Source organism: Dermacentor albipictus, chromosome 6 (assembly GCF_038994185.2).
Source record: "Dermacentor albipictus isolate Rhodes 1998 colony chromosome 6, USDA_Dalb.pri_finalv2, whole genome shotgun sequence".
Classification (NCBI taxonomy): Eukaryota; Metazoa; Arthropoda; class Arachnida; order Ixodida; family Ixodidae; genus Dermacentor; species Dermacentor albipictus.
The window spans coordinates 77720963-77735090 of record NC_091826.1 but is presented as its reverse complement, the minus strand read 5'-3'; the positions used below and the strand labels follow the sequence as shown (position 1 = coordinate 77735090).

The window sequence follows — 14128 nt, the reverse complement described above, 5'->3', positions numbered from 1 at the left end:
AAATGTCTCACGACTTCAAGGATTCCAGACTGGAACAATGCCAACATTATACTAAGTCACAAAAAGGGAGACGTTAAAGAATTGAAAATTTATAGGCCCGTTAGCTTACTTCCCGTACTGTAAAAAATATTCACCAAGTTAACTTCTAATAGAATAAGGGCAACACTTCAGTCAACCGATAGAACAGGCTGGTTTCGTGAAGCTTAGGGATACTCTACAATGGATCACATGCATGTCATCAATCAGGCAATCGAGAAATCTGTAGAGTACAATTAACCTCTCTATATAGCTTTCATAGATTATGAAAAGTCATTTGATTCAATAGAAATACCAGCAGTCACAGAGGCATTACGTAATAAAGGGGTACAGTATGCGTACATGAAGAGCTTGGAAAATATCTACAGATTCGACAGCTACCTTGATTTACCACAAGAAAAGTAGAAATATACCTATCAAGAAAGGGGTCAGGCAAGGAGACACAATCTCGACAAAGCTATTGACTGCGTGCTTGGAAGAAGTATTCAAGCTATTAAACTGGGAAGATTTAGGAGTGGGAATCAACGACAGATATCTCAGCAACCTTCGGTTTGTAGATATCATCCTCCTGTTCAGCAACACCGGGGACGAGTTACAAGAAATGATTGAGGACATTTACAGAGAGAGCGTAAAAGTGGGGTTGAAGATTATTATGCAGAAGACAAACATAATGATGAATAGCCGGGCAAGGGAGCAAGAATTCAGGATCTCCAGTCAGCTTTTAGAGTCTGTGAAGGCGTACGTTTACCTAGGTCAATTACCCACAGGGATCCCTGGTAATGAGAAGAATATTTACAGAAATATAAAAATGGGTTGAAGTGCACACGGCAGACATTGCCAGATCCTGACTGGGAGCTTACCACTGTCACTGAAAAAAAAAAAGGTGTACTATCAATGCATTCTAATAGTGCTAATACATGGGGCAGAAACTTGGAGGTTGACAAAGAAGCTCTAGAACAAGTTGAGGATCGCGCAAAGAGTGATGGAACGAAGAATGCTTGGCGTGACGTTAAGAGTCAGGGAGAGAGTGGTGTGGATCAGAGAGCAAACGGGAATAGCCGATATTCTAATTGATATTAAAAGAAAAAAGTGGAGCTTGGCAGGTCGTGTGATGCGTAAGATAACCAATGGACCATTAGAGTTACAGAATGGGTGCCAAGAGAAGGGAGGTGCAGTCGAGGACGGCAGAAAACTAGGTGGTGTCATAAAATTAAGAAATTCGCTGGCGCAAGTTGGAATCGCTTGGCGCAGGACAGAGGTTACCTGAGATCGCAGGAAGAGCTCTTCGTCCTGCAGTGGACATAAAATAGGCTGGTGACGATGATGACCATGGTGATGATAATAAAAAAAGATGGAGTGTACCATAGTGCGTGGGCAGCTAGCATTATTATTTGTTACTTCCCTATTTCCATTCCTTTATTCCTTGATCCAGTGTAGGGTAACAAGCAGGGTATGAGTACACTAGTCACCGCTACTTTTCCTGGTGCCTCTGCTTCTCCTGATACCCATGATGCCACAGTTACATGATGTTGACACCTGTAAATTTTACTCCAACTGACACAAGCTTTGGAGTTTCACGCTAGCAGTAGTTAAGAGGAATTACAGTTACTTAGGGTCTATACTACTATTAGGTATGGTTAAGGGCGCCACTAAATCTGTAAAACTAAGAATATTTGCGCCTTCACTGTAGCCATCATGTTTAGAATGGAGGGAATGGTGCCAGGCGACCAGACAGTATATTGAAATAGGGTACACGTTGATTCCATGATCGGAAGATTGCATAGACTTATTTGAGTACTGGACTTTAGTTTCTGGAGGATACTCTGGGACGCAATTCACGAAGCTTTTCTTTTGTAAGTGCTCTTTAGCCATTGGCCGATGTCCTTCATAAATAATATGTCAAACGTCACAGTCAACTAGCATCTGCTCCTATGAACAGTTCTAGTGTACGAACTTTCTTTGCGAATACGGGGCCTGACGTCCAAGCTACTCGCGGTGGAACAAAAAAAAGAAATATTTTGGACAAATGGATGTAGATGCCTTGTCTATTTAATATGCTGCCACCTATTTGTAATGACTTTACCAAAAGCTTCGGGGTGTCTTTCGGCCCTTCCTCGTGTAGCTTCGCATTGACCACAAGAGATATTGACCACTTTTCAGAAGTTTTTATTCGGGAGTTCTCGCTCCATTTTTTCCAAATCGCCCCTTACAATATGGCGATGCAGAATTCTACGTCGATCGACAAATGTAACATTCTACATGACACCTCGCATAAAAACAGCGCTGTACAGCTCTGCATACCGGAGGCAGATGCTTGATGATAGGTGTTTATTACGCTCACAAATAAACTAACCCCATTGTACAAATGGATGCATGCTCACCAGCGGCATAAACCACATACCATATACATTCGCCAGTGTCTTTAAATGCATTCGCCAATTACAGTACTGTATCCAGTGTTTAAGTCTGCGAAAAAAAAATCCTAAGGCTGCCAGCGTACATAGAGGTGCATATAATACATACATAGGAGTGTCATAGACTATTCACAGGTACACTTGATTGCACTTCATGTACAGGCGTTGTATGTAGTTACTAGCCCTGAATGAGCGATTCTTGCTAGATTTCATCGAACATAACCAACCACACATCTATATCTAACTTGCATACATGAAATGTTTTATGCCGCAGGCCATACTTTCGAATTCTTCTGCTTTCGAGCCTTCTGATTAGCTTTTCAGTTAGGCAAGCCCTTTCTTTTTAGTTGTTTCTTTATCGATAGATCAGGAAACGTTTATCAGCTCAGCGAGAACAAGTTTGTCTTATGAACACGCACTAGCTTCCGGAAGTTGATACAACTCAGCGGTACGGCGCTATCAGTGCACTATCGAGCCGACGTTTTTCGTGGCGCTCCGAGCCCTCACCTGGCGCTAAGGCGAATTCTAGTAACGAACAAAAGAGTTCAAAGGGACCGTGCATTCGGCGGTTTTACTCCTTCTGGGTACCACGTGACAAGAGCAGCGTTTTCTGCTCGTATTTCGCAACTGCGCGTCCTGCCTCGACTGGCAAGAGTGTTGCTTTGTTCGCTGTCTTTTTCCTTGCCGTCTGCTAGCACACGGTTTCTGCTAAAGTGAAACAGAAGACTGGACACCAGATGAAAATCACGGGGACAGGCACCCGACCAGGTGAGTGCTTGCGTTGTGCTTGAAGAAAGCGTGCTTCTGTTAACCTTGGGTGACCGAATAGTCCAGCGAAAAAAGAAAAACATCACACAACACGGCTGGATCACTTGGCCGATCTTGGCGATCCCGCTTAAAGTCGACTACAACAGTTGACATATTTTGGCGCGCATCGTTCTCACATAAAGTTCGCACTCCACGATCATTTGCATAAACTGCCACTTGATTCAAGCACAACATTCTAAGAGTCAGTTTCAACAGTTTGAAAATAGGCATGTGTGACGTCAGTACGGGCAACTCCAACGCCCTTCGAGGGCTACACGTTAGGCTGTCAGTGTGCCACGCTGCGGTCCGTATTCGCCGACTAGCGGTCACTGAAAGAGCAACAATCGACGGTCTAGGCGAGAGTCCTGTATAACGACAACCTTCTCGACGCCCTGAACCGGATGTCAAGATCTCCAGAACGCTGATCGCACACAGCACTCCAGCGTAGCTCCGTGGTCACGTGATCGTCACTCGGCACGAACGAGCGCACTGTCCTTTATCGGGCGTTTCCACACTTTGCACCGCGACGTCTTGCGAAGCCCAGACATACTACGGAGCCGTACTCGCTGGACTGCGCACAAGTCTTTGTTCAGGTGCACGGCGGCATTCGCCCGACACACACTCGCTACCCGTCGATGCCAAGTAACCGGGATGGTTCCTTCGTTGTAGAAGTAAGTTCCTGTAACGGCATTCTTTCTTTTGGCTCGCTTCAGGCCGGCCCACGCAACGTGTAGTCCGAGGAACTTCCCCACCGTCTCGGGAGCATCGTCCGCCACTGGATCAACCTGCGTCGAGTGCGAGAAAGGAAACGTAACGATGAGTGCATGCAATGCTGTTGTATAACGGCGCCATCTGAGATGCACAGCGATCACTCCCCCTGTATTGTCTGAATGAGAGCTTTGTCCAAGGACTCTATAGTTGAGAGTGAAAACGCGGGATTACGGGGCTTGCACGGCCAATTTTGAGTAGAGAACAAGGCGAATACGTACAGAGATCACCGCGACCGCCGCAATGTTCTACAGGTGGGACATTGTAAGAGGCTGCCTGTTATCTCTGCCAAATTATTTCCGGCAGCGACTATGGTCGCTCTGAATGAGGCCAAAAATGCGGCGTTCGAGACGTCACTTCGAGTCCCATCTGAAGGTCGCGATTTCGCACGGTTTCGTTGGTAAAATATGCAACCGCTTCTTTCATTGTTTCCTGTGAACCATCTGCGTTGCATGCCAGCCGCAATATGTTTCGGAATAATTGAGTATTTCACATCCGTGACTAATTCATGCTATCGCGTAATTTGGAGAACATTAAAAAAATACATTTTGATAGATTTGACTAGGAGATGATCTAGTGGCAAGGTTGAAAGCATGCGCTTTCAGCTACCCCGTTTCACCACTCGATGAGCGTAAAGCTATGAAGAACTGCTCTAAAGAAATGCGAATTAACGTGAAACGAGAATGACAAAAAACATGCTGGATGGCCTAATGTCGCACACGAGCACTAGATATAAAAAGAAAGCAAAATTTATACACACGGGGCACTGTCACTACCTCGAGGCTCGGTTGCGCGGAACGAAGACAACAACGAATTCCGCAAATCACACAGCGGCCCTCCTTGCAATGTCTGGAGAAGACCATGGTCCAAATGCCGACACTATTGAGCATGCGCATCACTAGATGTAGATGGTATTCGGGCTTGGGGGACAGTCAACATGGGGGATAATTTTGCTAAAGTAAGTCATTCTTTCTAGACTTAGTGTTCTGAAAGCAGCACGCAGGTATATATTAGGGGATACATAAGGCTAATCATTGCCATACAGTGAGCGTCTGACGGCAGATAATGTTAACACAATAAACCGAAACCTTGTTTCGAGCAAGGACGGCAACACCAAACCAAGCCTACTTAACATTTCAGTGCTGAATGAACCACTCCACTGGCGACGTAACGAATTGGACTACCGTGTCATCCACGACACAGACTCTAGCGCGCAAGCGGACGAGTGAGAAAGATGTAACGGACACGTGTCTGTGCCACGTGTCCGTTACAAGCCTCATTCCACTTGTGCGCTGTAGTCTTCATGAATGTACTGGCATTCGATGCCGACACTGCCAAGTCTCTCTCGGGCATAAAGCTTTGTGCCATAACTTATGCTGTGCAAGCCCATTGGCGACAAACAAACCAACAAGGCAGGTGCAGCATAGCGAAAATCGCGTGTGGCCGAGGCTAAGCCGAGACTGGCCGAGAAAATCGACACGCTATGGGCCACGTTTACATGGCCGCGACGTGAGCGGGTCGAGTCGGAAATCGGGCTGACGTGAGCTTAACGGGACCGTGTTTGCGTGAACTCGTCTTTGATGAGTCTATAGACAACTGTGGCACGCAGCGTCTAACCGAGACAGCGGCGCGTTAGAACTTGGTCTCTGGTTCCCGCCCCATCGTCTGCGACAGCTAAACTTCATGAGTCTTACTGTTGCGATCACGTGGCGCTGCATAGCCCTTGTCTTTGCCTTGTCATAAATCGCGACCTCTCAGTCGTTCCGCGCAAGTCTCGGCATGGCCCCGACCCGTCCGCGTTTACATGCACGCTGCATACGGGTTGGACTAGGTCAACCTACCCCATGCAGAAGGACTGACCCAGCCCAACTCGACAGGCCGACTCGACCCGGTTCTGTCGATTTTGTGTAAACGCCCAGATGGTCACATAGACACAGAGGACGGGCCAGCCCACCGCGCTGCAGCCTTTTCAGCTTCCTGCAACTGTCTTCGACGCCAGTCGCTCGGTCTATGACGAAAATGCGATGACGCTCTGAACAACCACAGACAGCCGGATGCGCACCCGTTTCATGGCGTGCTTGAGCTCGATGTCTTCTTGCTCGAACCGCAGCAGCGTTGGAATGCATATTTCGTGGGCGTTCACCACCGTACACGGGAATGCCCAGTCGTAGTAATTTTGCAGAGCGTTGGAACTCTTGCTTAGCATATGCTTCCTGAGCTCGCTAGGCTATGTGTAGTCTGGCGCTGCTGTCACTACGGAAAGCTCGAGCGTGCGATGCCTCTGTACTCGTGCGGCTGACCGCCACGTGACGTATGCTATACGTACCCTTTATCAAGTTCGGAGGTGATCTCCTCGAGCGTCTTGTGCTTGGTCTCCGGAACGCACAGGTATATGAACAACAGCGACAGCACGCACACGCCGCCGTACATTAGCAGCGTGTCGCCGATGCCCAGGGAGCCTGTGACAAAACGAAAGAGAGAGCGGTTTGACGTTCTCGTTTCGTAGCTGGCCGGTGGCTCAGCTCTTGCCAATGGGATGCAAGAAAACAAGAAGGCTCGTGTACCATGCATAAGGTGCACGTTAAAGAACCTAAGGGGGTGAACTTCCATTCGGCGCCCTCTGTTACGGTGTCCCCTATAAGCTATAACCCACTTCGTAGCTTTGGGACGCCAGTACACTCTCGTTGCTGCATGCAGATGTAAGGGTGGCGAGGCGTAGTCAAGCAACTGTAGCCTTTATCCGAGTACCCGAAGGCATATTTACTGTAATTACTATTATACTGTGCCTCTTTTGACAATGAAAGGCAGACATTGTGTGCCCTTGCAAGCCGACTGGACGACAGAGCGCTCCCGAAAAAAAAAAGAAAGAAGTTCGATGGGACCACGCTGGGAAATAATTCAATACATTAAAAGTGAATAAGGATGTAAAGTCGTCCATCACTCACACTCGGGTTTAAATTATTTTTACAGTGCATATATAGCTTCGACCGCTAACTGCGCTTCAGGCCACAAGAGCGCTGCCACACTTCTTTAAAGTCGACTGAACTCTGCGACCGCCTCTGATTGCGCGGTGAACGCTATTATGTGCGCGCGCGGTCATCGCTTGTTCTTCCTTCTTTCTTTCTTTCCTATTTTTTCTTGCTCTGTCCACTTCCCCTTACCCACGGCAGGGCAGCAAACCACGTGCAGCGTGGTTATAACCTCCTTGCCCTTTCCTTATTTTTTTCTGTCTCTCTAGTGAACCTCCCTCGAATAAATGAATGAAGAAAGAAAGAAAGAAAGTCGTACGCTCTGATTCTCGCATTTGTGAGCTGGGCGCTGACTAGCACAGTCGATTTACATAGATTTTGTACACATAAACAAATGCCCGACAATGTGTGCACGCGTGCGTTAACTCCTCTTACCCAGCACGGAGAGGAAGGAGGCCGACACACACACGTTGGCCGCCCAGTTTGCAGAGGTGGCCACTGCTATGGCTCGGCCTCTCACAGCCGCTGGGAAGATCTCGCTGAGGATCAGCCAGGTCGCTGCGCGGAGCGAGACGCAGGATTGGAGAAGTTTTCGACGCTGGGCTATGGTTAATTCAGCGAGGCTTGTGCAGGCATAAAAAAAAAAAACGCGCGGAAAAACGTAGACTCCACAGTGGTTTGTGGTGTGTTCGCTCCTGCTGTCTTTTTTTTTTTTCAACAAGGCTTTTCTGTCAACATGGACTTCTGTCAGCTGGTTCAACGTGTCAAAAAAACAACAACAACAACAACAACAACAACACTGACAGTGTCACAGCTCTGCGGCACTTTGTGGTGTGTGGTACTTTATCCAGATTGCCTTTCTCGATTGCTTGTCGTGGCAGGAAGCAATGTAGAGGTTCACAGCAGCAGGCGACACCTCATCGATTCCAGTGACCTCCCAGTGCCCGAAGACAGCTGTTACGGTCCCTTACAGTTTGTGTGTGTGTGTGTGTGTGTGTGTTTGCGTGCGTGCGTGCGTGCGTGCGTGCGTGCGTGCGTGCGTGCGTGCGTGCGTGCGCGCGCGCGCGCGTGCAGATAGGGATAAAAATGGACGCTTGCGTTCATGAGGGCGTTTCACTCGTTACCCAAACAAACGCATCGAGAAGACCTTTCTACAGGCGAGAAGTTGCTCTGACAAGAAAGACTCACTTGTCCCGAAGCCGACTCCGTAGGCAAACACGTAGGTCATGAGGGCCACCAGCGTGAGCGCCCTCTCGATAGCCGAGCCCTGAGGTACGCCCTCACACTGGTACTCTTCCGCCGCCGCGGCGACAGCGGAGCGGCTGTCGCCACGCTTCTCTTCCGCATCGGGGCGAGGTTCCTCGACGCTAGGGGCTCCGTGCGACGCCGTAGACACTTCCGTTTCCATGACGTCTTGCAGCTGCACCGCCGCCGCCGAAGGTGGGGGTCCTTCTCGCATGTAGGAAAGCTTTCCTCCTCGACCGTCGTCCGACGGGTAGGAGTTTCCCAGCGAGTACGAAGCGATCGTCGGTGCCGTCTTCGACGCCGTCGAATTCGCGAGCAATTCAATGGACAACGCTTCGTTGGCGCTGTCGTCACCGACGGCTTGGCGCTGAATTCCTTCGCCTCTTCGCGGCGGTTCCGAACCGCCGGAACTCGCCCTCGCGGTGCCCCCGGCGCGATCGGAACTCCACGACGGCGACGGTTCTGCTACTCCACGAGCACTGCCTGGCACACGCTCCGGACTGTAACTGACGTCCATGAGTCCATCGCCGCTGGAGGACTGGTCAGGCATCGGAAGACTCGAAGGTCCTGACACTGCCACTTGCGTGCTTGACGAGGATCCTAGGTCGGCCGGTATCGAGGGAAAACCACCACGTTGTGCACCCCTCTCCCTTCTGTACCGCCGGTTCAGAGAGGGCATGTCGGAATTCCGGAACGCCATCGGCGGGGCCTGAGTCGTGGCCGCGGAGTCGTACTCAGCCGGAGTCACGGGGGGGTACTGAGTCACGGAAGCGTTGATGAGGAGGCTAGGTCCGTCGCGGCAGCGCAGCGGGATGGGGTGGCCCACGCCCTCGAAGGAGTACTTGGAGAGAATCCCCAGAGCGAAGATGCTGATCGCCATGAGAAGAGTGCCGGAGAAGAGGCAGACCCGACGGCCCAGGCGGTCCAGGACCAGCAGAGCGAAGATGGCTGAGGCGACCTGCGTGGTGGACGGAAACCGGGGCAGTGTGATTGCGCTGCGACAGCTCGCCTTGTGCGGTTAGACCTAAATTTACAAAATACGATTAATGAAACTTTTCGTTTAACAAAGTCCTCTCGATTCCCCGACACATATACACAGTGCCTAGGACGCTGAAAACTTGGGAGCAACGAAATGAACTCCATGTCTCGCTCAATTTAAGCAACTTCTTTTATGGGGAAAGGGGGGTTGTGGTTACATGAAGAAGGTATGGGTATGCTAATTTTAATTTCAGTCCTTTGAGCTTGGAGGTGTAAATAATGTATTCGCAGTGTGTGATAGCTGCCGCATACGTTCGCAACAAATGCATCTCTTTATCGCTCTTGAATAAATACTTTATTCATATAAGTGTTTCAAGTATTTTCGATATAACGCTGTTCAAAATTTAACGTGTCTCACCGATTCGTTAAATCGAGGTTAAACGGTGTATATATAGTGCAAGATTTTAATAATAGTCAACTTATGGCGACTGCATGCTTTCGGTTTCTTATCCGTTTTTTCTTACAAATGCATTTCTGGCGTTTCGGGTTGCGTCACCTTGTGCGGCGAATCCTTGGCGGCCATTTTCGCTTATTTCTCTTTTCTCTATGTTCGTTGCTTTTGTTTCGTTCTCTATCTTTATCTAGGGCTTCGTCGAGTATGCAACGTACATTACTTCAGCAACGAAGAAAAAGATGCGCTTCGCGAGGCCAGGGCTCGTGTGGAACTGCCAGGGTTGTGTTGGCGTCGTTCGTCATACTGCATGCAATTGTTAAATTACATCATCTTGCGCGTTCGAGCCACCGCGAAGCGAGCCTTCGTTTGATACGGCAGTCCTCGAGTCGATTTCTTCTTTGCATTCTCAAGTATCTTGTGTGCGCGGTAATTGGCTAATAGGTTGAAACGTCTTGATAGTTTTGTCACCTTGTCGTCAGTCGAGTTTTGCGCATGCGCCGACATTAAATGAGAGACTGGCTCGACTTTTGTTCGGTACAGTCAGTGAGGACGCGGTTCACCATCGCGAGTGGAGTTTTCATTCCACCCACCTTGACCACTCCTAGTCCCACGGAAGCCAGGGTGGAAGCGACGTTGGAGCAGAATCCCAGGTGCTGGAGTAGAGTTGGGGCGTAGTAGGTGACGTTTGTTTGGCCAGAGCACTGCGAGAAACGTACATCAACGAGCTTTAAAGAAAAGTTATAAGCCCCATAACAAGTGCACACATCACAAAATGAGTGCATTCTGAGCCGTCTTAACGTAAGAATTTCTCTCCCTCTGGATAAACTGTATCGTTTCTCACGACCGGCCATTTCTGGTGATAACGTATACGCGAAGAACCGCTGACTCTACGACTGACCAATGGCTAGTACAGCAGATGTCTTCGTTTCGGTGGTTTGCTTACGCGATCAATGGCTATTAACACGGAACATCGCATTGGCGAGTTAGTCCATCCAAAAGAAGGCAAGGGAGAGGGGAGGGGGAGAGCGCTGCGGGGTTTAGAGTGATACGAGCGCTAAGAATGGACGTGTTTGGGGCGTGCGGGTGGAGTCGGTGTGAGAGAGGAGGCCATATGGCGGCTGCTCTGTCTTCGGAACTGGCAGGGGGATGTGAACGGGAGACGTTATGAGGGACGACTGTGACACGGAAGGAGATATATAGGAGACGGGAGTTGATAGAAGATTGGAGTTGGACGAAAACTCGACTGCACAGGTAGCAGATTAGAAAAAAAAGAAGAAAAAAAAGGAAAGCGCGAAGACTTCATGTAATACAACCTGTCAAAAGTTAACTGACGCTTCGGAAATGAGCGTTCGCGAGGTGAACCAGGAGAAATGATACGCACCTGCTGCAGGACGACCAGGCCAACACCGACCAACATCCTTCCTCTCAGTTCAGGTGCGAAGAGGTCGCCGTAACTGTAATTCTGAACAGAGGAATATAACCCTTCACCGTGAGTCAGAACTTCAGAGCGTAGGAGAACAAACAAACAAACAAACAAACAAACAAACAAACAAACAAACAAACAAACAAACAAACAAACAAACAAACAAACAAACAAACAAACCATAAATGTTTACGTCGCACATACCTCACTCAAACAAACAACAGTTTAATGGCGTTTTTTGGTGGTCAGTAATGCGTGACCTCTGTTTCTCATGTCACATTTCGTTGGATCCATGTTGGAGGACAGTTAGGAGTTTGTACCGCTGCATGGCGCAGTAAAACATGACGGCGTACTTATCGTAGTCCCGCCATGCAGCCAACGTGCCCGAAGCGGCCGCTTGACGGTGATGATTGATGAATAATCACGAACAGACAGGAAGCGTACTCCTGTTATAGTACTTCCTAGTAGCGTGAGAACTAGCTTGTACAAGTGCATTGTCGCAAGCACAAGTATTACTTACTAAGATTTGATAAATCTGTCAAGATTTTTTTTTTTGAATATTCTGATTTCTCTCTGTGCGACCGACTGGCGAACTAGTATAAGTCGCAGTTATGGGCCGAGCTCACGGAAATCATATCCCCCGGCATATCATCTGCCACAGCGCTCAATAATCTTTTATACTATCGTCCCTATTCTGTCCAGGTTCAACTCATTCGGCTGTCACCTGCCTTATACGCGTATTATACCTCGCACGTCACACTGGAGCTGCATAAAGCTGTAATAAATAAAGCAAAAGGCTAAGTGACTGTTGGATACGCGCGCCTCATGTATCCTACGTTATATCCTCACAATCGTGTCATACTCACTAAACTTAATCACACTGACCGTAACGTTATTCCCGAGCTCATTAATCTGCCACAACTCATTGGCCCTCGGAATTTGCAGACTCGCGTCGCGTGCTCGTATCGTATTCGCTAGGAACGACGTTACATCAGCCAACAAACGACATATTCGTGATTTTCATTCCGGGCATCATTTCGTACAGGGAACTTCGTTCAGTTCCAATGCAAGTCTCGCGTGCACTAAGGTTTCTTTTATCGGTTATTCGGCATCATTGCTGGTTGGCTCGTTTTGTGACTGTTTCCTCGACTGATAACGAAGCACTAACACCATGTTCTGCGGGAACGTTTTTTGCAAGCTACATGCGAATAACAATCATAGCGTCTTCGAATGATAAAAGCAAATAAGGAGTTCCGGCTCTACTGATGTCAATTATCATCCGGGAATTCGATTACACTAAGCCAAACCCTGGCGTCTGGTGCCACCTCTGGCAATAGAAGTGAAAGAAAGCTAACCAAGATATCAGAAATCAAGTGCCATTTTTTTTATTGCCTGTGCGGCGTCAGAATTACTCCTTGGCACCTTCAGTTATCTAGTTTATGCACAACGTTCCTGCCGAAGTCCACTTACTTTTTCATTCCATCTATGGAGCAAAGTCGCGCTTTTCTCAATTTCTCTTTTCACTGTGGGTGACTTCGCAAGCTTACGTCATTGCAAAAAAAAAAAAAGAGGCTTCCGCAAACAAACGCTCGGTTTCTTTCACCGAAACAAATCTGCGCACTTCGGTGATAACCGTGCGAACATGTGTAAGAGAACGACGCAAGCACCAACCTGTTCTTCCAGCAGCGCCTTCTGCATGCGGCCCAACTCCTGTGGAGCCGCGTTTTGTCCGTGTATAATGGCGAGCGCCTTTCGGGCCTGTATCAAAGAGTCAATGTCGAAGCGAGAAAAAAAAATTTAACCCAGCGACTAGACGCAAATTTGCATATGAACACTTGGGAGTATCGCCAGCTGCGCAACGTATTGCGGGGGAAGAAATCAACTCTTTCTGTCAGGAGTCTCCAAGCCGGTGAACATGTCAGTCAGTTAGTTTTGACTCCTTTAAAAAATTAGATACTGCAGAACAACTCGCGTCAAGTTGTTTTTGTTTTCTTTCCTTCTACCTCTGTTGATTTAGGGCACTTGCCCGACATTCCGCCAAGACTCAAAGAAATAAACTTCGTGAAAAGAGTAGAGCAGGGAAAAAGAAGTTAATTTTTCGACAATGCGTTATCCAGCACTATGTGTACAGTCGCGAGCAAAAGTTTCGAGACCATAGCATCAGCAAAAAAAAAAAAACAATTGAAATATACTAAAGCGCAGCTCCGCGGCCTGGAATTTGTTTACTGCATTGTACTGGTCAAACACACGCACGTAGGCATGCGGTCTTTATTTCAGGCGAAATGCCCAGTCTGCGAAAAAAAAGAGCGATAAAATAAGATCGCGGGGCCTTGGGTCCCCAAATTTTTGCGCGCAACTGTACGTCATAAACTGACCGATGCGTCACAGATTCTGAAACTCCGTTCGCAATGTACTTTCTAGCTGCTGGCAACAAGGTCTCAGGGGTTACGTGAATAAAACAAGTGATGCGCAGGAACGGAAAAGGGCTGTAGTGCTGCCCTAATACGCAAGTTGTCGCACTGTGTATCGGCAGTGTTGTTGGAATATACAGCGCAGATACGCACGCGCGCGCGCGCACGCATCAGAATGCACAGCTGTCCCGGCATCGCGGTGGCTGCGATTGTATATTGATCGACTGCTTGCTTGATTTGAGTGGTCTACAAGTGCTGCATACTTAGCTGTGGCAGCACATGTAAAATAACCATATAGCAGATGTAGCCATTTAGGTGTGCTAATCTCTTTGGAAATGAGCAACGCGAATGCTCTTGCCCTCGCTGATTAACGTATATGCTACAGACAATCGTGTGAGCACACGGCGGTACTGCTCAGTCACAAGGGCAAAGGGACATGACGGATAACAGAGGCACGCCATATCATGAAGAAAGGTCGCGAAGGTCCTGGTCGTAAATATGCGACGTGCGTCTCCGCAGGAGATGGGCCTCAGAGGACGCATGTATACGTTTCCTTCTGCTGCTATTTATCTACCACGCGCTTGTTTTCTTCTGTTCTCGTAAATATGTGTTACGCCACACGC

The 14128-nt window shown here is 48.4% G+C and overlaps 1 protein-coding gene across 2 annotated transcripts in view; it reads right to left on the bottom strand.

Annotated features, from left to right (window-relative positions):
- Window positions 1-2186: 2186 nt before the first annotated feature.
- LOC139061218 (solute carrier family 2, facilitated glucose transporter member 10-like) overlaps window positions 2187-14128 on the bottom strand; it is a 94260-nt gene continuing 82318 nt past the window's right edge. For both annotated transcript variants that reach the window (XM_070540884.1, XM_070540883.1), the window contains exons 7-13: window positions 12766-12852; window positions 11053-11133; window positions 10262-10372; window positions 8183-9197; window positions 7430-7552; window positions 6352-6484; window positions 2187-4042 (exon numbers count right to left, since the gene is read on the bottom strand). In XM_070540884.1, coding sequence (XP_070396985.1) covers window positions 3967-4042; window positions 6352-6484; window positions 7430-7552; window positions 8183-9197; window positions 10262-10372; window positions 11053-11133; window positions 12766-12852 — 1626 coding nt within the window. In that variant the 3' untranslated portion in view covers window positions 2187-3966. The remainder of the gene's footprint in view (window positions 4043-6351; window positions 6485-7429; window positions 7553-8182; window positions 9198-10261; window positions 10373-11052; window positions 11134-12765; window positions 12853-14128) is intronic.